The 23,965-nt window shown below is 34.7% G+C and overlaps 2 protein-coding genes across 2 annotated transcripts; both read left to right on the top strand.

Moving 5' to 3' along the window:
- Positions 1-5,405: 5,405 nt before the first annotated feature.
- On the top strand, positions 5,406-22,269 carry LOC123265801 (aminopeptidase N-like). Its single transcript, XM_044729717.1, has 9 exons — positions 5,406-5,994; positions 10,275-10,724; positions 10,812-10,995; positions 11,166-11,410; positions 11,551-11,912; positions 11,979-12,447; positions 12,542-12,847; positions 21,726-21,813; positions 22,033-22,269. Exons 1-9 carry the CDS (start codon positions 5,501-5,503, stop codon positions 22,216-22,218), a joined length of 2,784 nt encoding a protein of 927 aa, XP_044585652.1. The 5' UTR covers positions 5,406-5,500; the 3' UTR covers positions 22,219-22,269.
- Positions 16,464-18,195, top strand: LOC123265805. Its single transcript, XM_044729722.1, has 2 exons — positions 16,464-17,121; positions 17,224-18,195. The coding sequence occupies exons 1-2, from the start codon at positions 16,524-16,526 to the stop codon at positions 17,385-17,387; spliced, it is 762 nt and encodes a 253-aa protein (XP_044585657.1). The 5' UTR covers positions 16,464-16,523; the 3' UTR covers positions 17,388-18,195.
- Positions 22,270-23,965: the final 1,696 nt, after the last annotated feature.

The following is a 23,965-nucleotide window of genomic DNA, read 5'->3' as shown; positions in this document are numbered from 1 at the left end:
CCGATTTTTGAAAATCTTCAATTTTCTTAGCGGGAAGTTAAAAATGAAATTGTTGTAGTCTAAGACAATCTATATTTTTGACAATAAATTTATCTGAAAATTTTAAAAATCTTTGCTGAATTTATTTTCTCGCTTCTCACATGCTCATGTTGAGAAATATTTTTTATTGGCATTAAATTCACTATAAAATTATTATTTATTTTACGATTTGAGGTTTTGTTGCTTATATCCACGTGTTTCGCAGCCAACCTCACTTTCGTTTTGACATTTCATGCATATGCTATAGCATAAATTCATGCGCGTGAATTTGCTCGCGTTTGTCACTTTGCTTTTGATTATTAACCGAATTTCGCTCTTTTTCTACTGTTTATTGTTGAGCCTGAACTTCCAGGCCCTGCTAATCGCTCAACACTTGACTTATTTTGTTTTTGAACTCTTCGAGTCAGACATACGGACATCATCATGAAAACATTCAGGAAAGCTTCCTAGGACCTCAAAACGTCAACATCCGTTGGAAACTCGATTTTCGAAAAACGGGGTAAAACCAATAACTGGCTAACTTTTGAAAATTTTCAATTTCCTTAGCGGGAAGTTAAAAAAATGTTCCACAGTTCAATTGAATATTCATAAATCTACCTCCCTTTTTCAGGATCGTTCAACGCGACTGCCTTACCTTCCCGATATCTTCACAACAATTTTGCATTATGGAATGGCGATGTTCTGACTTTTTGACCTCAATAATGCTGTTATAAAACCAATATATCTAAATAAGCTATAAAAAATCTTGAATTCCCGTAACGAAGAAAACAGACTGATGATTACATTCAGGATCAAAATTTGTAAAACTCTACTGTTAGAAACCTAACGGCCCATTTCGAGAATGCTACACGGAGAAAATTAAATAATTGTGTTTATTATGCTAAATTTTTAATTCCAATTATTATTGGAATAACACACACACACACACACACACACACACACACACACACACACACACACACACACAACCAGATGGAAGGGTGGAACGAAGAAGTATTGCCTGGTGGCGACCCTAGACATCAGAAATGCCTTCAACTCCGCCAATTGGGAATGCATCATGCAGGCCCTCCAAGAGAAGAATGTACCAGAATACCTTCTTAAGATCGTAGCAAGCTACTTTGAAAACAGGGTCCTGAAGTATGACACGAAGAACGGTCCAAGGGAGTATGCTATTTCTGGAGGTGTACCACAAGGTTCAGTTCTAGGCCCGCTCCTGTGGAATATTATGTATGACGGCCTATTAAGACTAACTCTGCCAAGAAACGTCAAACTCGTAGCATATGCAGACGACGTAGCCGTAGTGATCGTTGCCAAACATCTTGACGAGATAAACCATGTGTTCGATCTCACTTTCGAGCGCGTTAACCGGTGGATGGACGCAGTGAACCTGCAACTGGCGCAACACAAAACTGAGGCAGTGCTTATTACCAGCAGGAAAGTGGTAGAGACAATTAAGCTGAAAGTCGCCGAACAAGAAATCACATCACAACCTTATATTCGATATTTAGGAGTGATGCTTGATGCCCGACTCAACTTTAAGCAGCAGGTAGAACACGTCAGTGCCAAGGCGTCAGCAGTGGGAACAAGTCTAGCACGACTGATGCCGAACATCGGAGGGCCAAAGCAGAGCAGAAGGGTACTGTTATCATCTGTAGTCACATCGGTGCTTACATATGGTATATCTATTTGGACCAACGCTCTCGAGATGCAAGAATCATGGAGGAAGGCTGGACCAGTATACCGACGGTGTGCCTTAAGAGTCGCCAGCGCCTTCCGCACAATATCCGAGGAAGCAGTGTGCGTTATTTCCGGAACTCTGCCTCTCAGAGTCCTCGCTGAGGAAAGACGGAACCTTTATCATCGTAAAAGGTCAACTACACTAAGCGCTGAAGAGCTCAGAACTGAAGAACGGCAAAACAGCTTCGACCGATGGCAGCTCCAGTGGGACGCTGCAGAAAAAGGAAGATGGACGTATCGTCTTATACCGAGGATCGACGACTGGCTGAACCGGAGTCATGGAGAGGTTAACTACTACCTTACGCAGATGTTGTCAGGACACGGCTGCTTCCGAGCCTATCTTCACCGCTTTAAGCACGACGATTCTCCGGAGTGCCCATCCTGCCCAGGTGTCGCTGAAGACGTGGAGCACGTGATCTTTGCATGTCCTCGTTTTAACCAACAGCGCGATGAATTAGAGAAGATTCTAAAAAAGAGAATTCAACCGGAGACAATAGTAGAAGAAATGCTGTCATCAGAAGCTGTCTGGAACGCCACGAGCACCTTTGCCACTGAAGTGCTTACAGAGTTGCGGTCCATCGAGAGAAAAAGAGCAGAGAACAGAAACTAGAAGGGAGATAGAAATAGAAAACATCTTAGCCACCAGAAGGAAGAGCGGCAGCTAATTCCTCCCCCCGCGAAGAAATGCCTTACGGCGGTACCATGGGGGATCAGAGGATAGAAGAGAAAGGGGTTTAGGGTTTAGTGGGTAGGGGCGTTAGTGTCGAGTTAGTATGACGCTGCGTCGAGTCGCCACATATCCAGGCCAAACAGCTATGCCTAGAATCCGTAAAAAGGATTCCCCCCCCTACAAAAAAAAAAAACACACACACACACACACACACACACACACACACACACACACACACACACACACACACACGAACGGTTTCCGAAGCGGCTATATTGGTCATTGCGGGAGCCGCACCCATCGACCTACTCGCGTTTGAGAGAGCGAAACTCTATGACGCTAAAAACAGTGACGAAAACATGAAGGACGCAAGAACGAGGATAAAGGCGGAAACGCAACAAGAGTGGCAGGACCGATGGACATCGGGAGAGACGGGCAGATGGACGGCACGCCTAATCCCAAACATCAACGTCTGGCTTTCTCGGGAATACGGAGAAACAGACTTTTTCTTGACCCAGCTATTGACGGGACATGGGCAGTTCAATGTCTATCTTTTTAAGATGGGATTGCACAGCACACCAACGTGCAAATACTACCCAGACAAAATTGACAACGTCGAGCACACGTTCTTTGAGTGTGACCGGTGGAAGGACTACAAAAGCAGTACTGATGAAACTATTGGCACCACGCTCTCCCCTGAGAGCTTAGTAACCTGCATGATCAAAAAAGAAGGTAACTGGTCAGCTGTCGCAGCCTATGCGCAGCATCTTTTAAAGGAAAAAATCGCAGAAAGAGACTAGTAACTAGGAGCAATCGTCGTGAGACGCAACACGGACTGGATTGAAGTAATGCCCCGATCCAGTCTTCCCCGTAACATCTATGGGGAAAGAGGGAGGAGGATGTTTAGTCGGTATTATTGTCAATAATATTGACTTACGAGTCCAACATACCCAAACATCTCGTCCTGGTATACGTAAATGTATTTGACATCCTCTATAAAAAAAAAAAAAAAAAAAAAAAAAAAACACACACACACACACACACACACACGAAATAATCATGTAGCTGCCACAGGAATGTATTATGTGGCAGCCTCAATTTTTTTTCAGTGTAGGCCCTTAAAATTGCATTCATGACGTTTTTAAGCTCTTTGAGTTCAAAAATACAATTTATGTATTGTTTTGAGCTCTCCGAGCTCAAAGAGATAGCTTTTCTACGCTTTTGAGCTCAAAAGTCTGATAGAAGTTTGATAAAACGCCACTTTTTGAATTTTCAAACCGCAATAACTGTTGAATAAATGAACCGATTTTCATGCGGTTTGTGTCCTTTGGGGCAGTTTTTTAAGACTCACAAAGAATTTCCAAGTTTGAATTGACAAACAAGGACTTTCGGAGTGATTCCGAAAAAACTATTTTTTCAGTTTTCTTTCGTTCACGATATCTCTCGAACGAATCAATCAATTTTGACCGGATTAGCGGCGATCGACGTGGTTTTTTAAAGATAAAAGCAGATTAGTTTTTGGAGTTGATCGATAAAAGCCGTTTAAAAGTTATTCCAAAAAAACCACCTTAAAAAAAATTTTTTTTCTTAGTTTTTTTGAAATTTCTCAATATTTATTGGTCCGAATCGGTTCAAATTCACAGGAAACCTTAGTTTAAGGGAATTCTTTAGAACGCGATTTGGTAGGTTCCGATCGGTTCGGTCGTTCAAATGTTATAAGCAGTTTACATACAGACATAGGGACAACATCGTGGGGGTTTCTTAGCGAGAATATAATTTTTAAACACAAATTGATCAGACCGAAAATTTTGGTGTAATTTGAAAAAAACACTTTTTTTCGATTTCTTTCGTCAACGATTACTCACGAACGAATCAACCGATTTCGACCGGCTTGGTAGCTTTTCGACGTAGTTTTTTGATGTTAAAAGCTAAGTAGTTTTTGAAATTGATCGGTCGAGCCGTTTGAAAGTTATTCGAAAAAAACCACATTTGAAAAAAATTTTTTTTGCAGTTTTTTTAAGATTTCTCAAAATCTATCGGTTCAAATTGGTCCAACTTGGATTCAAAATCTAAGTTTAGTCGAACTCTTTCGATTGGCACTAACCGCGATCAAATCGATCAAGCCGTTCAAAAGTTATGAGAGGTTTACACACACACACACACACACACACACACACACACACACACACACACACATTCTTTTCTCAGCGGGAAGTTGAAAATTTGATTCTTATATTTTAAAATATAATGAACAAATATGCTGAGTTTCAAAATGATTTATTTATTCTTTTTGTTTTAAATAAATTTCTGAAAAATGGTCAAAATTCAGGCGTCTACATGGATCATGGCTCTTAAAATAAGAGAAAAAAAGGTAAAACAATATTTGAATTTTTTAAAATCATGATTAGAATTTTAATCTTTATTTCTTAATTAACACAATTATTCGAAACCATAATTTAACAAACGTTTTATAAATTTTCTGTATCATACTTTGTATGCCAGCTCTTGTAATCAATGTAGCAAGCAGTGTGTGGGACGCAGGTTACTAAGGTCAATTATTCAAATTATTGCTGTATATATCACGCTCTACCAAAAGTTACCTAGACTTATAGTGAACTATTATTAGGCAGTAATGGACATTTGCTTACACTATTTTTTTAAATCTAATTTTTATCGCAAGCAATTTTTCACCTTCATTAAAATATGAAAAACATAACTCGATTTAGTTGTTCATTATTAACAGATTCTGTCTTCAAAATTCAATAATACATGAATAACTTTAAATGAACTTAAGATCCAAAAGTATTCCATGACAGTAATGTGTGTATTTAATTATTGCTCTACGAACTTTGTCCGACTAGAAAGACTCTTAATAATCAACAGTCAAGGACAATTCAATTTCATGAATATGAATTAATATTAATAAGGTCACGGGGTATAAAACTTCATCCATTGATCCAAGCTTTAGTTATCGGTGTGTGACACAATAGAGATACTAGTTTCAAAAGTTTCGAATTTCATTTACTTTTTCAATGTTTTTTAAAGTTAATAAAAATGTTCATCTTTAGAAAACTTGAAATTTTATTGGTATTTATATTTGTGCATCATCGGGAATCAATTGCTCAACATGAAGATCGGTACATTGCAATGCTACTAGCAAAGGTGATAGGCTTTCGACTATCAAATGATACAGCTCCAAAATCATATTCTTTGCAAATAGAACCTTCTTTTGAAAGTGAAGAATTTACATTCGACGGTACAAGTAGAATAGTTTTTGAAGTGTATAATCCAACGCAAGATGTGACATTCCATACTGCTAGTTCATTAAAAATTAATACAACCTATACGAAATTGGTTTTCCCTAATGGCACTGTGTGGGAACCGGTCACTCAGCGGTGGAGTGAAGTTCTTGAGTTTTTTAATATTAAATTTAAAAGCGAATTACCAATTGGGCTTTACGTTTTGAAGCTCCAGTGGTCAGGGTATGAGGCAAAAGATTATAAAGGATTTTATCGAGGAAGTGATCGAGATTCAAATGGTGAATTAGCGTACGTATTTTGTCAATTAGTTAAATGACCGCTAAAATAAAAAAATTATTAAAAAAAATGTTCATGAAAACATTCGGTTTATGAAAACCATAATCATTAATATTTCATTTGTACTTTGAGGTAGTACATACCTTAAGTACAAGCGCAAAAGTGGAATCTATTATCGCCTAAAAATCAAGAATTAAACATTTTATATTAAATCGTATTTGAGAGCTATAATGTATATTTGCATAAGACGAAAAGCACATATTTAGACAGAAATATCATCGCTGAGCTTATCAAAATTATTTGTTATCGATCAATTGATATTTTTACAAAAGAAAAGGTGGTTTTACTGGTTTATGGTGTGAAATTTTCATAACTTATTAAAGGGTTAAAGACGATAAATCTGAAAAAAATTAATTTTTCAACTCAATTTATTTTTTAATCTCATCCGACTTTTGATCCGTCTTCGACTTTGATCCGTTTCTTGATCCCTGAAATAAAACTTTACCTCTTTTAACAAATCGGTTAGCGGCTTAGCAATCTTCGCGTAACCCCTAATAAACTTTCGGAAATACCCCGTAACTCTCAAGAAACTTTGAACCTCTTTGACAGATGTTGGCTTGGAAAAATTTACAACGGTCTTGATTTTATAAGTAGATGGTTTTATAGTGTCTTTTGAAACTATAAGTCTCAAGTACTCAATTTCTCTCAACATAAAACGACATTTTTCCCAGTTTATAACTAACCCATGTTGTTCGGCTAATATTATTACCATTAGTAAACGTTCCCATGCCTCTGGTAAATTCTTAGCAAGAATAACAATATCGTCCATGTAGACTATGAGAATCCCCTTATCTATAAGCTCTTTAAAAATCATAGTAATATACTTTTGAAACACAATGGGTGAAATTTTCAACCCAAACGGTAGTTTTAAATATTCATATTGCCCTGTCGGTGTAACAAAAGATGTATTTGGATTTACGATTCTCTTCGTCTAGCCGTACATGAAAAAATCCATTCTTTAAATCTAGCGTCGTAAAAAACACGGCACCCTGTGAATCGTCTAAAATATCTTCAATTAGAGGCAATGGAAAAAGTGGACATTCAATAAGCTCATTTACTTCATGAACATCAACACAGATTCTGATGGAGCCATCTTTTTTTCTTACTACGACTATAGGACTTGCATATTCAGAATTTGACAGTCTTATAATGCCTTCATTTGTCCATTGCTTCATTAAATCGTTGACCCCTTTTTTCTCACACGGTGCTAGCCTACAGGTCCTTACTAACTAGGTCGTCTTACTAACTAGCCATATTAAAGCAAATTTTAAGGGAGTTGGGAAAGAACGGATAGGGGAAAGGGGGGGACCTACTCAGTGGGAATTTTTTTTTTCCGTAATTGAAAAAATAATCAGACAGCCCAGACTTTAACGGCTTATCACTTCTCAAAACGATTTTTGCGGTTATCCCAACGTCTCGTGTCTTCTCCGGCTTGTACCCCCTAATAATATCGCGGATAGCTTCCCGGTAGTGTGGATCTTCTACGTGTGATAAATCTACTTCCTTAGTTTTATCTACTAGGTTTATGCTGAAAATATCCAGGCTGTTCTTGTGACCGTCAGTCTGTTCGTCAAGCCGAAAAAAGGTCACTTCCCCCCGCTTGACTCGCAACTCTACCTGATCCAAGAAATCAGTACCTAACAATAGGCTGTGTTTTGACAAAATCTTGTTCGATACTACATGTAAAGTTACAAGGAAATCGTATCCATAGACATTCATTATTCTCGTAAATTCCCCTTAAGTTTCATTGCCAGTCGACCCAAACCCTTCAAATTCAAGTTTAAAATTACCTAGTGGTGGTGAACCTAATCTCGCATATTCATCTGATCTTATAAAAGTGAGATCACTATCTGTATCCACTAACCTTATAAACGTACAGTCCTCTATCGACACTTCTTTCATGTATTTCTTCTTTTCAGGTCTTGAAACTACGTAGTTCTCCTTGGCTTCATCTGGACAATTTACTGCAATATGTCGAAACGTTACATTTAAACTTTGTACCTTTTCCTTTTTCAGGACACTTAGCACTTAGATGCTCTTCACTACCACAATTATAGCTTATAGCACTTCTTTTTTCCACTATCTGCCTGCTTCGGCTTTGAATTATTTTTCACTTCCGGTCGTTTTCCTTTATCATTTTTTCGTTCTGTGACTTTTGTTTTGGACCTCATATCTCTTTTCATCGCCTCATATTGCTTGAAACATTCCTTCAACTGCTGCACGGTCCTAGCCCCGTATAACGCAGCTTTGTTCGTAACTTGATCAGGAATACCTTGGATAATATACTCAACTAACGATAGGGTGTCCACTCTTCCTTGTCCCGCAATCTCACGCATATTATACATGTATTGTTGCAAGGTTTCATCGGATTTCTTCCTCCTTTGCGTCAGCTCTCGGTGAACTTGCTGGTCACTCACCTCGTTCTCGAACTCTTCTTTCAAAGCTTTTTTGAATTTTAACCACGTCTTTGTACACCTTTCCTGTTTCACGAAAGCCAGCACTGAGTCCGTCATCAACTTCTTTCCAAACGCAACCTAGTGTACATCAGTCAACCCACACACTTCCACCATTTTTTCAAAATCTTCGATCTAACGGTTCACGTTTATTAGATCGTTTCCACTGAATTTTTCTAATGAATTTTATATGTATTTGAGCAGTAACAGAGTGCGGTTAGGTCTGTTTGGTCCATGTCGTCGAATAACAGGAGTTGCACGGCCGTCTTCTTGTTGGCTTCTTCGTCGTCGTCTTCCTAAGCGCCGTGTTCTCGCTCTAACCTTAACGCGGCCATCAACCGTTGTAAAAGTTCACGCTTTCGACCTATCAACCTAAGGCGTCATCCTCTGAGCACGTTTTTTAGCTCCAGTATGGTCATTCGTGCCACTTCTTCGTCAGTCAAACCCACTATACTATTGTCAGCCATTTTTATATCACTCTACTGTCACGAAAAACATAATTTAAACCAAAAACTATCACTTATTTCTCTAGATCCTGGCACGAGCCCCCAAATCTAAGATCTTTTTTTTTTAATTAGGATTATTTTTACTAGAGTAAGGAATAGCTTTTAATTTAAGTTTACGTTTATTCAATGACAATACAAAATTACAATTACGTCTTTCGACTTTGCTCGCTGATTTACAAACCAATACTGTATTTAGGTATAAACTGACCCTCAACCCTCGCACCAACTTTCCCACTCCCTTATGTACTCCGCATTTTCCAAATTCATACCTACGCTCATACAATCACTCTCTCTTTCTCTTTCTTCATGACCGAATTGCGTTTCTTACTAACCAAACTATAACTATCTGATGACCTTTCTGTGTGTACCTCTTTTCCGAACATATATTGGAAGGAGAGTAAGCGTTTAACTTGTATTAAGAGCATGTAATACAGTCTGTTGTCGGTAATTCAGTTTGGACTAGTGATAACAAATGCCAATTCAAAATTATTTTTTTAATTTATTCTTTTAGAATTCAGTAGACGATTTTGCGCTCTCTATCGATGATTGATATTAAATGAAGCAATTGAAAGTATTGTCAAGGTTATTAATAAATATTCGTTCCATATTTAATGTTTATTTTGATCAATTTATTTATGACACGAGCGCTTGAGGCATGTATGTTTGGGGTACATGTGCGTTATTATTCCGTAACAAAAAATTCTCGACAAAATACCCCCCGACTAAAGATCTTCACGATAAATCAGCTGACGACTAAATATCTTATTGATTATGATTGCTGATGATTTCATTGATAATGGTGATGATGATGTAAAAAACGCTGATGACAATGTTAGTAATATGAAGACGAAGACAATGATGATGATGATGAGGACCTTAACGACCATAACGAGAATGTAGCAGTTTAGTGATGATGATGACGTTAAAAACGATGATGATAATGTTAGCGGTGTGATGATTATGATGATGATAATGATGATATATTATATCTTATCGTAGGATGTTTTGTCGCAGAATTTATTGATGCGGGATGAAAAGGTGTGGAACAAATTAAGGGTACTAAACTCTTTTAAATCTTTATTTCAAGAATGCACTGATGAATTGAGAGTAAAAACAACTTGAGAAGAGTGCACCTCAAACTTTTCACGTTATAGAATGTGAAAAATTTTTCCTTTAGATCAATCTTTTAAACGTGCATGTATTTCTAACCCTATTCCCATATTCTCACAATTAATTTTGTTTCTAATTACAAACTCTGAATTGTAAACATCAGGTACATGGTGGCAACACATTTTGAACCAACTGCAGCTCGTAGAGCTTTTCCATGCTGGGATGAACCTGGATTCAAAGCAGAGTTTGAAGTTTCATTGAAGCACTATCCTAATTACACAGCCCTGTCAAATATGCCAGTAAAAAGTTTCACAAATACTACAAACGGTAAAATTTGGACTAATTTCAAAAAGTCTCCACCAATGTCTACATACCTCGTGACTTTTATAATCGCTGCATATGAACACTTCACTAATGACAAAGGGAATGTGACATTTTGGACAAGTAAAAGTAACAAAAACAACGTAAGACTGGCTTTTAATGTAAGTCAAGCAGCAGTAACTGCAATGGAACAATATACTGGTATATCATACTCACTTCCAAAACTAGATCAAGTAACCATTCCCCGATACTCTTCTTCAGCTACTGAACATTGGGGAGTCATTAGTTATCTGTAATGATTCCATTTTTATTAACTTTAACGTTTTTTCTATTATCAAAGTATGTTTAATAATCGTTATCTTGAATATTTTTTTTTTAGAACGCATGCTATTTCCTTCAATTCGAACAAAGATGATATCACTGTTCAAGATCGTGTAATTCAATTGACAATACATGAAGTATCTCATCAGTGGTTCGGTAATTTAGTGACACCTATTTGGTGGGATGATCTGTGGCTAAATGAAGCTTTTGCTGTTTATTTTTCGGGAAAACTCGTTGATCAGGTATTCTTTGTTTCAACACTTTAGTAAGGTAGCGTAGAAAATTCGAGAGGTCCTAATGTCCTCCCTAGAAGCACAAAGTGCAATTTTTCTTGCGCCACCCTACTTTGCAGCACTTATGTCAATTAACGATCAATCATTTAAATTACTAATGTTAGTTATTTTTATAATAGATATTGAAAAATTGGCACGGAAAAAATTTATTTGTTGTAGACGTCATCAATAGAGTATCTTTCGTCGCTGAGTTAATGATAAGTCATTCCATGCCAATAAAATGGAATCCAAAGAGCCCCACCGATATTTCGATGATATTCAACAGAGTTACTTATCGAAAAGGGGCGGCTATTCTTTATATGCTCGAAAATATTTTGTCTGAAAAAGTTTTTCAAGATGGAGTAAGGAAATATTTGAAAAGGAAGTATGTATTAACTGCAGTAAAAATCTGCATGCAACTCACTGTTTAAGCTTGTCTATTTCTAGAATTTCAATAGATACTTTAAAAGTTTTTACACAAAAAATTTACTTTTATATGCTACTATATTTATTAAACGATTGCAGTCAATTCAGTGGGGTAACAACCAACGATCTATTGCATGCTTTGCAAGAGTCTTATGATGAGAAGAGATTGTTTGCAACGTTGAACATTCAGGAATTAATAGGCCCTTGGCTAAAACAAACAGGCTATCCAATTATAAACGTAACCAGAAATTATGAAACTGGAGATATAAATATTACGCAACACAATGCAATGAAAACTAATCCAGATAATTTATGGATGATCCCGCTGACTTTTACAGATAGTTCAAAACTCAACTTCGATAACACACAACCTACACATTGGTTAAGACCAGTCCGTGAAAGCTATACTCTTCACAATACCAATATAGATGACTGGGTGATTTTTAATATTAAGCAAAGCGGTCAGAATTGTAAACAATAGATACGAAAAAATGAATTTTGATTTTTATTCCATATATTTTTTTCAGGCTTTTATCGAGTCCATTATGATTTAAAAAACTGGAAACGCATTGCTGATTACCTACACACTGATAACTTTTACAAAATAGATCCAATTAATCGCGCACAATTGATTTACGATCTTCACTATTTTGCGACTATCGATGATCAGTATTACGAAGTACTTGTTGACGTTGTGTCATATATGTATAGAGAAACTCACTTTCTTCCTTGGATACCAACAATGAAAATAATAGAGCTATTCGATAATCTGTTGATCAATACTCCGGCTTATGATCTGTTTGAAAAGTTTATGTTGCATCTTTTGAATAACATAGTTAAACATGTTGGCTTCGAGTATGATGAAGGTGAGAATCATTTAGTTCAATTAGCTCGATATCATTTGCTTCCATGGGCATGTGCGTTTGGTCACGAAGAATGCAGAGAATTCGCTTCGGAAAAAATTGCAACTCACCTCCAGAATCCATATGACAATATGTAAGTCACTTCGAGACTGCTTTAATGCTGGTCTAGAATATTAATCGTTTTTGTGATGGATATGACAAATCACTTCTATTTTTTCTTTTTCAAGAATAACTCCGAGTGAAGAGAGCTGGATTTATTGCAACGGGTTGAGAGTTTCCAATGAAAGTATCTGGGAAAACTTGATGAATGCACATCTTGCTAATCCATTGGTACAACCTGGATTGCAGTATCTTGGATGCACAAATAATCGTAAATTAATGAAGAAGTACCTCATTTTAGCGATTGCGGAAAACTCAACACTTCTTGGAGATCAAGTGTCTGACGCATTTTCGTCAATTATGTCCGGAAAACGAGACAACGTTGATTTCGCTTTAGATTTCTTCATCAGTAACATTGACCAAATCAGGCAACAGTAATTAACATTTATGAAAATAAGACTAAAATAACATAATTTAAGGTAAAAATTAGAGCTTTACTCCAGCTGAGGCAAAACCAGATAAGAACATTGATCTTGAAATTTTTCACCTTGTCTTGATTTCGAACTAAAAACATAAGTCTCGAATTAATCTCGAAAATTATTTAACTAATTGCATCGTCTCGTTTTGTCTTGTCTTTATCTTCTAACTGACATTGAATCCCCGGGACAAAATCTTCAGACATGACCAGGCCTGCTTATGTCTGATCACGTATGTTCATGGATGATCGTATCTGAAGCGTTAAATACTTCAGACCTGATCATGAATGGCCATGTCTGCTCATATCTGATCCATCCTGGAAGATTAGAAACCTCCATCTCTGATAAGGCCTGATATGTTGTTTCATGTCTGGCTATAACCATGAACAGACATAATCATGTCTGCTGTTATCAATTACGGTTCAAACATGATCGTATTTGACTACATGCCTTTTCATGTCCAACCAAGCCTGATATGTTGGATTGAATTTAAAAAACTTAATTAGTTATATATAATTATAGATGAATTTACTCTATAGTAGGTTTTCAATTATGGCCAAAATAATTTTCTAGATTGAAATAAAATGTACTGTTTATTGATAATTTACAAGTTTATTGATTTAAATAAATATAACACACCATAAAGTATACACAAAATAATTTATAAACATAAAAAAATTTTTAAGCATGTAAAAAAATTTTTTCTAAGGATATTTGGTCGTTTACATAAATAACTGTTCACTAAAATTATCGTTCACTATGAATGTCGTTCATAATATGTTTATCAATTACAGAAGATATTTATCAATCTTCGGTCTGAAAAAAAATTTTTACCAAACCATAGACTGCAGTATTTTTTTGAAATTAATTTTTAATGTATAACTATTAGTTTTGATGAACTTATCTGTCCAAGATGTTTTGTATAACGATCACAATTAGCTATTTATCCATTAATGCTTTCGACCGAAAAAGCTCCTGTGTCCCATAATGGTCCCTAGCGTTTAACAGACAAAATAAAATGTGGAAGCTGTCGAATATTATATGTTAATTCTCGATCTGTGTTTAAAGTTTCACTGTCTTCTATGAATGACGAAAATAAATCTCAAACTTCATGAAGGTCTTCTTCTGTAATGGTTTTTTTGAGACTCATGTCTGATCAGGTCTAGGTATATACAATTAAATTTTAATGGTTTGGATTTTTATCTTCCCGCTAAGAAAAATTGAATTTTTTTAAAATTCGGGAAGTTTTGCCCCGTTCTGCAAAAATCGAGTTTTTATCAGATCTCAACGTTTTACGGTCACAGGAAGCTTCCCTGACTATTCCCGCGATGGGGTCCGCGCAGCTGTGTGTGTGTGTGTGTGTGTGTGTGTGTGTGTGTGTGTGTGTGTGTGTGTAAACCTCTTATAACTTTTGAACGGCTCGTCCGATCGGATCAAGATATGCGGTGATATAATGAGTATCATTGCTATTGAATTTTGTAAAAATTTGAATCGATTCAGTAAGAGTGACGACAGATTTTGAAAAATCTCAAAAATAAAATTTTCAAAAAATGTTTTTTTTTTTTGGAATAGCTTCTAAACAGCTAAACCGATCAATTTTACAGATTAATTCGCTCTTAAACTTGAAAAACCACGTCGATTGCCACCAATTCTGTTGAAATCGGTTGATTTGTTCGGGAGTTATCGTCGAAAAAATTTTGAAAAAGTGAATTTTTCAAATTTCTCTAAAATTTTCGGTTTGATCAGTTTGTGCTTAAAAGTATATCATAAAATTCGAAAAACTGCGTGGAATGCTGCCAAGCTTGTGAAAATCGGTTCATCCATTCAGAAGTAATTGCGGTTTGAAAATTCAAAAAGTACTGTCTTATTAAACTTCTAACATACTTTTGAGCTCGAAGAGCTCAAAATACCAAAAATTATATTTTTGAGCTCGAAGATATATATATATATATATATATATATATATATATATATATATATATATATATATATATATATATATATATATATACATAAAAATTCTCGTGTCACAATGTTCGTTCCCATACTCCTCCGAAACGGCTTGACCGATTCTCATGAAATTTTTTATGCATATTCAGTAAGCCTGAGAATCGGCTACTATCTATTTTTCTAACCTCTAAGTGATAAGGGGTGTTCACCCTAAAAATTTTTTTTTATTTTTATGATAAAATTTTTTTATTTTTTATTTTTTTATTATGTGGCATCAAAAAATACATACAACTCTAAATTTGCACTTTTTTATCACCAACCCTTGCTTTTTAATAGTCATTTTCATAATTTTATCATTTTCTATCCCGCTCGATAACATCAATTATTATCACTTGGTAAGTTATCCCCTCCATGTGTCTACCGGTTTCACTTCTCACCCTGTAAACAGCACGAAGTAGGGATGTTACCTCTACAGTTTTCGGCTATTATTAGTGTTTATGCTTCAAGCGTAGTAGTTAAACATTTTTACTATCTCAGTGTAACTCTCATATCAAATATATTCTCGAGTAACTTTATTATTTATTTATTAATAACTAATATTATTGAATATAATTAATTATTAATAACTAATAAAATTATTAATTTTGAGTGTAAATCGCATGATCAGTTAATTAAGTGACTTACATAACCTCTAAAATACTCAACACGTTTCACGAGTTCCCGCAAACAACGGCTATTGAGTTGTAAGTATAAATTATTTTTTACGTTTATTATAAAATCAAAAATTATTCTTTCTTATTTATAACGAAAATATTGTTGGGAATGGTGAAAAACGAATTCGGTGAAAGTTAGATTTTTATTACAATTGGGAAATTTTCTTTTGTGTTTACTTATAAGAGCTAACTTCAACAGAATTTTTTTTTTCACTATTTCTAACAATATGTACTTTCAATATAATTAAGAAACATAAAATTTTTCGATTTCGTGAAACTATCTAATTTTTACATGTATATTTAATGTAATCAAAGATAAAATGAATGATTAATATAATAATTAAATATAATAATTAAATATAATAATTTAATAATTCAATCAGTTCTATTCATGTGTGTTTTGTATTGTACAGTGAACAATGCCAACAAAACGCAAAGGGGCCAATTTGAGCCGTGATACAAATAAATCTAGAAGCATTCGAAATAGAAGAGCCCAATGAACCGAAGAACAAGTTCAGGAATAAAATACTGGAGCGCGTGTGAGAATGGCGCAATTGCGTCAAGAACAATCAGACGATACACGAGCTGAACGCAATGAAGTCATGAAATTAGAACAACGACAATCACACCGTTTTACTGTCAATAGACGCAGAGCGAATGACCAACAACGCCAACAGGCACATCGAGCATTTGTAGCTACATCATTTCTGCGTCTAGCATTCCAGTATGAGCCCGATATTGAATATTATGCTCATTCAAAAGTAGTAATTGGTGCTATGAACAAAGAATGCCCGTATTGTCATGCTTTCAAATTCAAAAATGAACCAACCGGGATGTGTTGCGCGTCAGGGAAGGTACAACTACCTGTAATTGAAACACTACCGGAACCACTGAACGGTTTGCTTATCGGCACAGATCCAGATTCTAAAGTGTTCCTGAAGTCCATTCGAACATTCAACTCATGCTTTTAAATGACATCGTTTGGAGCAACAGAAATTGTTCAAAATACTAATGCAAATGGTCAACAATACAATTCTACATTTAAAATCAGAGGCCAAGTTTATCATAAAATAGGCTCATTGCTGCCAATGCCAAACGAACCACATAAATTTTTACAAATCTACTTTATGGGCGGCGAGGACTCCGGAAGTGCACTAGCCAATCGGGTGGATGCATATTATGGCTACAATAACCTTGATTCATTCTTTGCTAGACGCATCGTCAGCGAGCTGGATGCTCTATTGAATGAGCATAATGAATTGTTGAAAATATTCAAATCCCACATGCACAAATTAGAAAGCGATAATCACGCTATTGTTATTAATCCTGATAAAACACCAGCTCGAGAACACATTCGTAGATTCAATGCACCTATTGCTGACGACGTTGCTGGAATCATGGTTGGCGATCGTACAGGTGCACGAGAAATTGTGATTCGTAGGAAAAATAATAATCTTCAGTTCATTGCTGATACACACCGTTCATATAACGCTCTCCAATATCCGCTAATCTTCTGGAAGGGACAAGACAAATATAGCATAAATATTAAACAACGAGATCCCGTATCAGGTACTTCATTTATTATGAATTTGATTATTACACTTTTAACAAAACAATTAAATTATTAAACGCAATTAACTTAAATTAATATTTATAAATATATTATTACAGGAGCCGAAACAAACAAGAACGTTAGCTCGAAGGATTATTATGCGTATAGATTGATGATTAGACGCGGGCTGGATAACGTCATTCTACGATTTCGAGAGCTTTGTCAACAATTCATGGTCGACATGTACGCGAAGATAGAAGGCGAACGTCTACGATACTTATGATATAATCAACTCAAGCTACGTGTGGAAGAGTACATTTACTTGCGAGAGGCTATTGTCAACAACGCCGACGCCGCCGAAATTGGTAACTCTGTCATTCTACCATCATCGTACGTAGGCAGTCCACGTCATATGCAAGAGTATATACAGGATGCTCTGACTTTCGTGCACGAATATGGGTGACCGTAATTATTTATCACGTTCACATGTAATCCAAAATAGCCAGAGATTACATCTTTGCTGTTGCCTGGCCAAAATGCAATACATCGCCTCAAGGCGTTTGATTTGAATCAATTGGGGCATACATCAACTGGTGAGCCTTGCTTGCGGGGTATCCATTGTTTTGTTTGAGCCCATGTGAAATAGCGTGGTACTTGTGAATAGAGTAAAGTACGTGCAAAGGCACCAAAATCATCCGCACGATTACACAATTCAAAAAATTCAGTGAGTGTAGTTTTTGGTGGATTTATAGCACGATCAATCGCTGTCTCGTTCGTGAAATATACACGCTGACCATTTTCAAGATGAACGGCTAACTGAACAACTGCTGGATCCCGTTCATGAATTGGAAAACCAAAGATACGCCAAACAGCTTCATTGGAGCTGATGTACCGACCTATTTGGTAAAGCGTTATTTCATCGTTTTTATTTTCTGGAGGAGCATTCACATTGGTATTTTCCACTCTCAATACCGCTATGTCACTGCCTTTATGGACATACTTGCAAATGTATTTGATGCTCTTCACAGAACTGCAGAACTCAACATTAATATGAGCATTGTATGTTTTGCTCAGCAGGGGTGAATATGGCACGATCCAACGATTGTCAATATCAATGTCTGTGTTGCTGATGTTTTTAATAAATGATTATCCGTCATTATCTGGATTCCTTCGACGATATATTGGATATCCATCGACATTTGTGATTGTATCGTTAGTGAAATCTTTAGGGAAATTTTTTGTACATGTTCCATCTGACATGCAAGGCGATGAACGATTAAAAGTACCGCATGGGCCATGAATCATGTTTGCTGTAACAATATCAAACAGCAATTGATCAGTAGACGGATCGAGAATTTCTGCAGAAATTATATTATATATTTCTTCATTTGAGAGCATGAGTTGAATGTTCGAATGGACTTCAGGAACACGTTAGAATCTGGATCTGTGCCGATAAGCAAACCGTTCAATGGTTCCGGTGGTGTTTCAATTACAGGTAGTTGTACCTTCCCTGACGCGCAACACATCCCGGCTGGTTCATTTTTGAATTTCAAAGCATGACAATACGGGCAATCTTTGTTCATAGCACCAATTACTACTTTTGAATGAGCATAATATTCAATATCGGGCTCATACTGGAATGCTAGACGCAGAAATGATGTAGCTACAAATGCTCGATGTGCCTGTTGGCGTTATTGGTCATTCGCTCTGCGTCTATTGACTGTAAAACGGTGTGATTGTCGTTGTTCTAATTTCATGACTTCATTGCGTTCAGCTCGTGTATCGTCTGATTGTTCTTGACGCAATTGCGCCATTCTCACACGCGCTCCAGTATTTTATTCCTGAACTTGTTCTTCGGTTCATTGGGCTTTTCTATTTCGAATGCTTCTAGATTTATTTGTATCACGGCTCAAATTGGCCCCTTTGCGTTTTGTTGGCATTGTTCACTGTACAATACAAAACACACATGAATAGAACTGATTGAATTATTAAATTATTATATTTAATTATTATATTAATCATTTATTTTATCTTTGATTACATTAAATATACATGTAAAAATTAGATAGTTTCACGAAATCGAAAAATTTTATGTTTCTTAATTATATTGAAAGTACATATTGTTAGAAATAGTGAAAAAAAAATTCTGTTGAAGTTAGCTCTTATAAGTAAACACAAAAGAAAATTTCCCAATTGTAATAAAAATCTAACTTTCACCGAATTCGTTTTTCACCATTCCCAACAATATTTTCGTTATAAATAAGAAAGAATAATTTTTGATTTTATAATAAACGTAAAAAATAATTTATACTTACAACTCAATAGCCGTTGTTTGCGGGAACTCGTGAAACGTGTTGAGTATTTTAGAGGTTATGTAAGTCACTTAATTAACTGATCGTGCTATTTACACTCAAAATTAATAATTTTATTAGTTATTAATAATTAATTATATTCAATAATATTAGTTATTAATAAATAAATAATAAAGTTACTCGAGAATATATTTGATATGAGAGTTACACTGAGATAGTAAAAATGTTTAACTACTACGCTTGAAGCATAAGCACTAATAATAGCCGAAAACTGTAGAGGTAGCATCCCTACTCCGTGCTGTTTACAGAGTGAGAAGTGACACCGGTAGACACATGGAGGGGATAACTTACCAAGTGATAATAATTGATGTTATCAAGCGGGATAGAAAATGATAAAATTATGAAAATGACTATTAAAAAGCAAGGGTTGGTGATAAAAAAGTGCAAATTTAGAGTTTTATGTATTTTTTGATGCCACATAATAAAAAAATAAAAAAAAAAAATTTTTTATCAAAAAAATAAAGAAAAAATTTTTAGGGTGAACACCCCTTATCACTTAGAGGTTAGAAAAATAGATAGTAGCCGATTCTCAGGCTTACTGAATGTGCATAAAAAATTTCATGAGAATCGGTCAAGCCGTTTCGGAGGAGTATGGGAACGAACATTGTGACATGAGAATTTTATATATTAGAAGATATATATATATATCTTACGGAAGTGTGCAATCGGGCGATGCGGGTGCTAGCGCAGTTGAAGGTAAATAATGAAGTCTTCAATGAGAAATTGCGTATGAAGCTCGTCACCATGCTGATATTTCCGGTGTTTGACTACTGTTGTGTAGGTTACTGTAATATTAGCAATAGTTTGCAGGTGCGGCTGCAGCGTAAAATGAACTCCTGTGTTCGCTATATTTTTAGGGTTTCAAGGGCTGAGCATATTACGCCGTACTTTAAGAGGCTGGGATGGTTGAAGTTGAGTGACAGGAGAAATTATTTCATGGCATGCCTTTTTTATAAAGAAATATGTATGGGCTATCGACAATTGTTCAGATGTAATTTGGAGTTTTTGCCGGTAGCTTTGCGGAGGGGTGATGTAAGGGAGGATTATTTACGCCTGCCTAGATCTAATTGTCGGATATTTGAGAACTCTTTTCTTATCCGCGGGATACGCATTTGGAATGCGCTACCCCCAGAAGTAACTAAAGCTGAAAATTATGAACTGTTCCGTAGTGCGTGCTATAATTGTTATTTGCAAAAGTACTAATTTATGATATTGAGCTTTGATTGTCATTATTGTATGCTGCTGTGCCTTGAGTGATATTGAATGATATTAGTTTTGCTTAACTGTGCTATTACCAGGTTTTCTGGCAACTTGTCTCATATCTACCACGATTATAATTTATAATTTATAATTCACGTTATTATTTCATTATAATATGTTATTATTTTATTATTTTCAATTTATGTAATTACATGCTCTGTATTTTACACTGATTATAATGTATAATTATGATGGTCCTGAGGGAGCTAAGGCTCTAGGGTCAATAAAGTTTATTATCTATCTATCTATCTATCTTCGAGCTCAAAATTATAATTTTTGTTATTTTGAGCTCTCCGAGCTCAAAGGGTTGGCTATTCTCAGCTTTTGAGCTCTTCTAGCTCAAAAGTATGTTAGAAGTTTAATAAGACAGTACTTTTTGAATTTTCAAACCGCAATTAATTCTGAATGGATGAACCGATTTTCAAAAGCTTGGCAGCATTATCGCTGTGATCGCAATATCGAATTTTCAAAAATATTTTATCTTAATTTCAGTGTGACCCGACAGTGGGTGCAGCGATCAGATTCAAGAAAATTTTGAATTACGGTCGTTAAATCAATCACGTGCTAATTAAAATATTACATTGTTATAATGTTTTAATAAGAATTTTCATCGAAACGGTCCAAACTGTAACAAATCATACAAATAAGCTTAAAATTTTCAAATTTGAGACGTGTGTACAGAACAGTGTCTGTCGTGTCCGCTAGTTTTATGTAAATTTATAAAATTTGACAAATCATTATGAGATTTTAATCGTGAAAGTTCATGAAATATTTTTTTTCTAGACAAACACTAAATCATTATAAAACTATTTGACATTTATTTATAACATCGTATTGGTTCTTATCAAGACATTTCAAGATTTTTCTTATAATCATGGTCTTGGTCTTGCCTTGATAATTTGAGACAAGATTCATATAATCACGGTCTTGAGTAAAGCTCTAGTAAAAATGATACTTTTATATTAATTATTTTAAAAAAAATTTTTTAGTTTTAATGCAAGAGACTTAACTAAGCAAATTGATCGGATAGCAGTTGATTTCACTAGAACTATCAAAAGCCCAGATCAATATGATAAAGTAAGAAAATTTATTTACTATATAATTGAAATAAAGGAGTGTAAATTAAATTTAACAATTGTTGAGTTAATAGTTTTGGATGCCCATGAAAAATTCTCTGATGGGGTCTTATAGGCTTATCAGATACACAGTAGAAAACTTTTTCATGGGTCATGTGAACCTTTTATGTTATTTATTTATATCAATTCAATGCTCATGAATTGTTTCAATATATTTCAGTTTGTAGAATTCGTTACTAATCAGGAAAAACTCGGCAAAATGTCATGGACCGACACGCTGTTAAAAAAGGCCAGGAGGACTATGTCATCAAGTGAAAAAATGTCATCTATGTTCCATCGAATTATAGACTCAAATCCTTCATTATTTAATTTTATACATGAACCACTGTATTCTAATAATTACTAATCAAATTTAAAGTATGCAACAATTCCATAGTAAAAAATATAGTTTTCGTAATCTGTGTTTAATTTTTGACACTATCATAAATCATCATAATTTCATTTTCTTCCATTTCATTCATTAAACGTCATTGCACTTTTCTTATTAGAAATATGCAGCTAATGAAAATCTATAAAGTGTACCCGTGTAAAAAAAAGTTCCGGAAACATTCCGGAAACATTCCTCAGAAAAGTTCCGATTATGAGACGATCCGGAACTTTTGCGGAACTTTTGCGGAACTCTTTAGAAACAGTATTAAAAAAATTTACTTACAAATTTTTGAGTAACTAAAAATTTGAAATCCTTAAAATTTTTGAGGAACTTCTCCAGAACTTTTGCGGAACTTTATCGGAACTCTTTAAAAACAACATTTAAAAAGTTTACTTACAAATTTTTGAGTAACTAAAAATTTGAAATTCTTAAAATTTTTGAGGAACTTCTCCGGAACTTTTGCGGAACTTTTTCGGAACTCTTTAGAAACAACATTAAAAAAGTTTACTTACAAATTTTTGAGTAACCAAAAATTTAAAATTCTTAAAATTTCTGAGTAACTTTTCCGGAACTTTTGCGGAACTTTTACGGAACTTTTTCGGAACTCTGTAGAAACAACATTAAAAAAGTTTACTTACAAATTTTTAAGTAACCAAAAATTTGAAATTCTTAAAATTTTTGAGGAACTTCTCCGGAACTTTTGCGGAACTCTTTAGAAACAGTATTAAAAAAGTTTACTTACAAATTTTTAAGTAACAAAAATTTTAAATTCTTAAAATTTTTGAGAAACTTTTCCGGAACTTTTGCGGAACTTTTTCGGAACTCTTTAGAAACAGTATTAAAAACGTTTACTTACAAATTTGTGAGTAACCAAAAATTTTTAATTCTTAAAATTTTTGAGGAACTTCTCCGGAACTTTTGCGGAACTTTTTCGGAACTCTTTGGAAACAACATTAAAAAAGTTTACTGACAAACTTTTAAGTAACCAAAAATTTTTAATTCTTGAAATTTATTAGAAACTACTTCGGAACTTTTGCGGAACTTTTTCGGAACTCTTTGAAAACAACGTTAAAAAAGTTTACAAACTTTTAAGTAACCAAAAATTTGTATCTTTTAAAATTTTTAAGGAACTTCTTCGGAACTTTTGCGGAACTCTTTAAAAACAGTATTAAAAAAATTTACTTACAAACTTTTAAGTAACCAAAATTTTGAAATTCTGTAAGTAAATTTTTTTATTATTGTTTTTAAAGAGTTCCGCAAAAGTTCCGGAGAAGTTCCTCAAAAATTTTAAGAATTTCAAATTTTTAGTTACTCAAAAATTTGTAAGTAAACTTTTTTAATACTGTTTCTAAAGAGTTCCGCAAAAGTTCCGCAAAAGTTCCGCAAAAGTTCCGGAGAAGTTCCTCAAAAATATTAAGAATTTCAAATTTTTGTTACTTAAAAATTTGTAAGTAAATTTTTTTAATATTGTTTTTAAAGAGTTCCACAAAAGTTCCGGAAAAGTTCAGAAGAAGTTCCTTAAAAATTTTAAGAATTTTAAATTTTTTGTTACTCAAAAATTTGAAAGTAAACTTTTTTAATTTTGTTTCCAAAGAGTTCCGAAAAAGTTCCGGAAAAGTTCCGCGAAAGTTCCGGAGAAGTTCCTCAAAAATTTTAAGAATTTCAAATTTTTAGTTACTCAAAAATTTGAAAGAAAATTTTTTTAATACTGTTTCTAAAGAGT

The sequence above is a fragment of the Cotesia glomerata genome, linkage group LG5, assembly GCF_020080835.1.
Source record: "Cotesia glomerata isolate CgM1 linkage group LG5, MPM_Cglom_v2.3, whole genome shotgun sequence".
Classification (NCBI taxonomy): domain Eukaryota; kingdom Metazoa; phylum Arthropoda; class Insecta; order Hymenoptera; family Braconidae; genus Cotesia; species Cotesia glomerata.
Note: the sequence above shows the minus strand (reverse complement) of the source record. Positions and strands in the feature narration are given on the sequence as shown.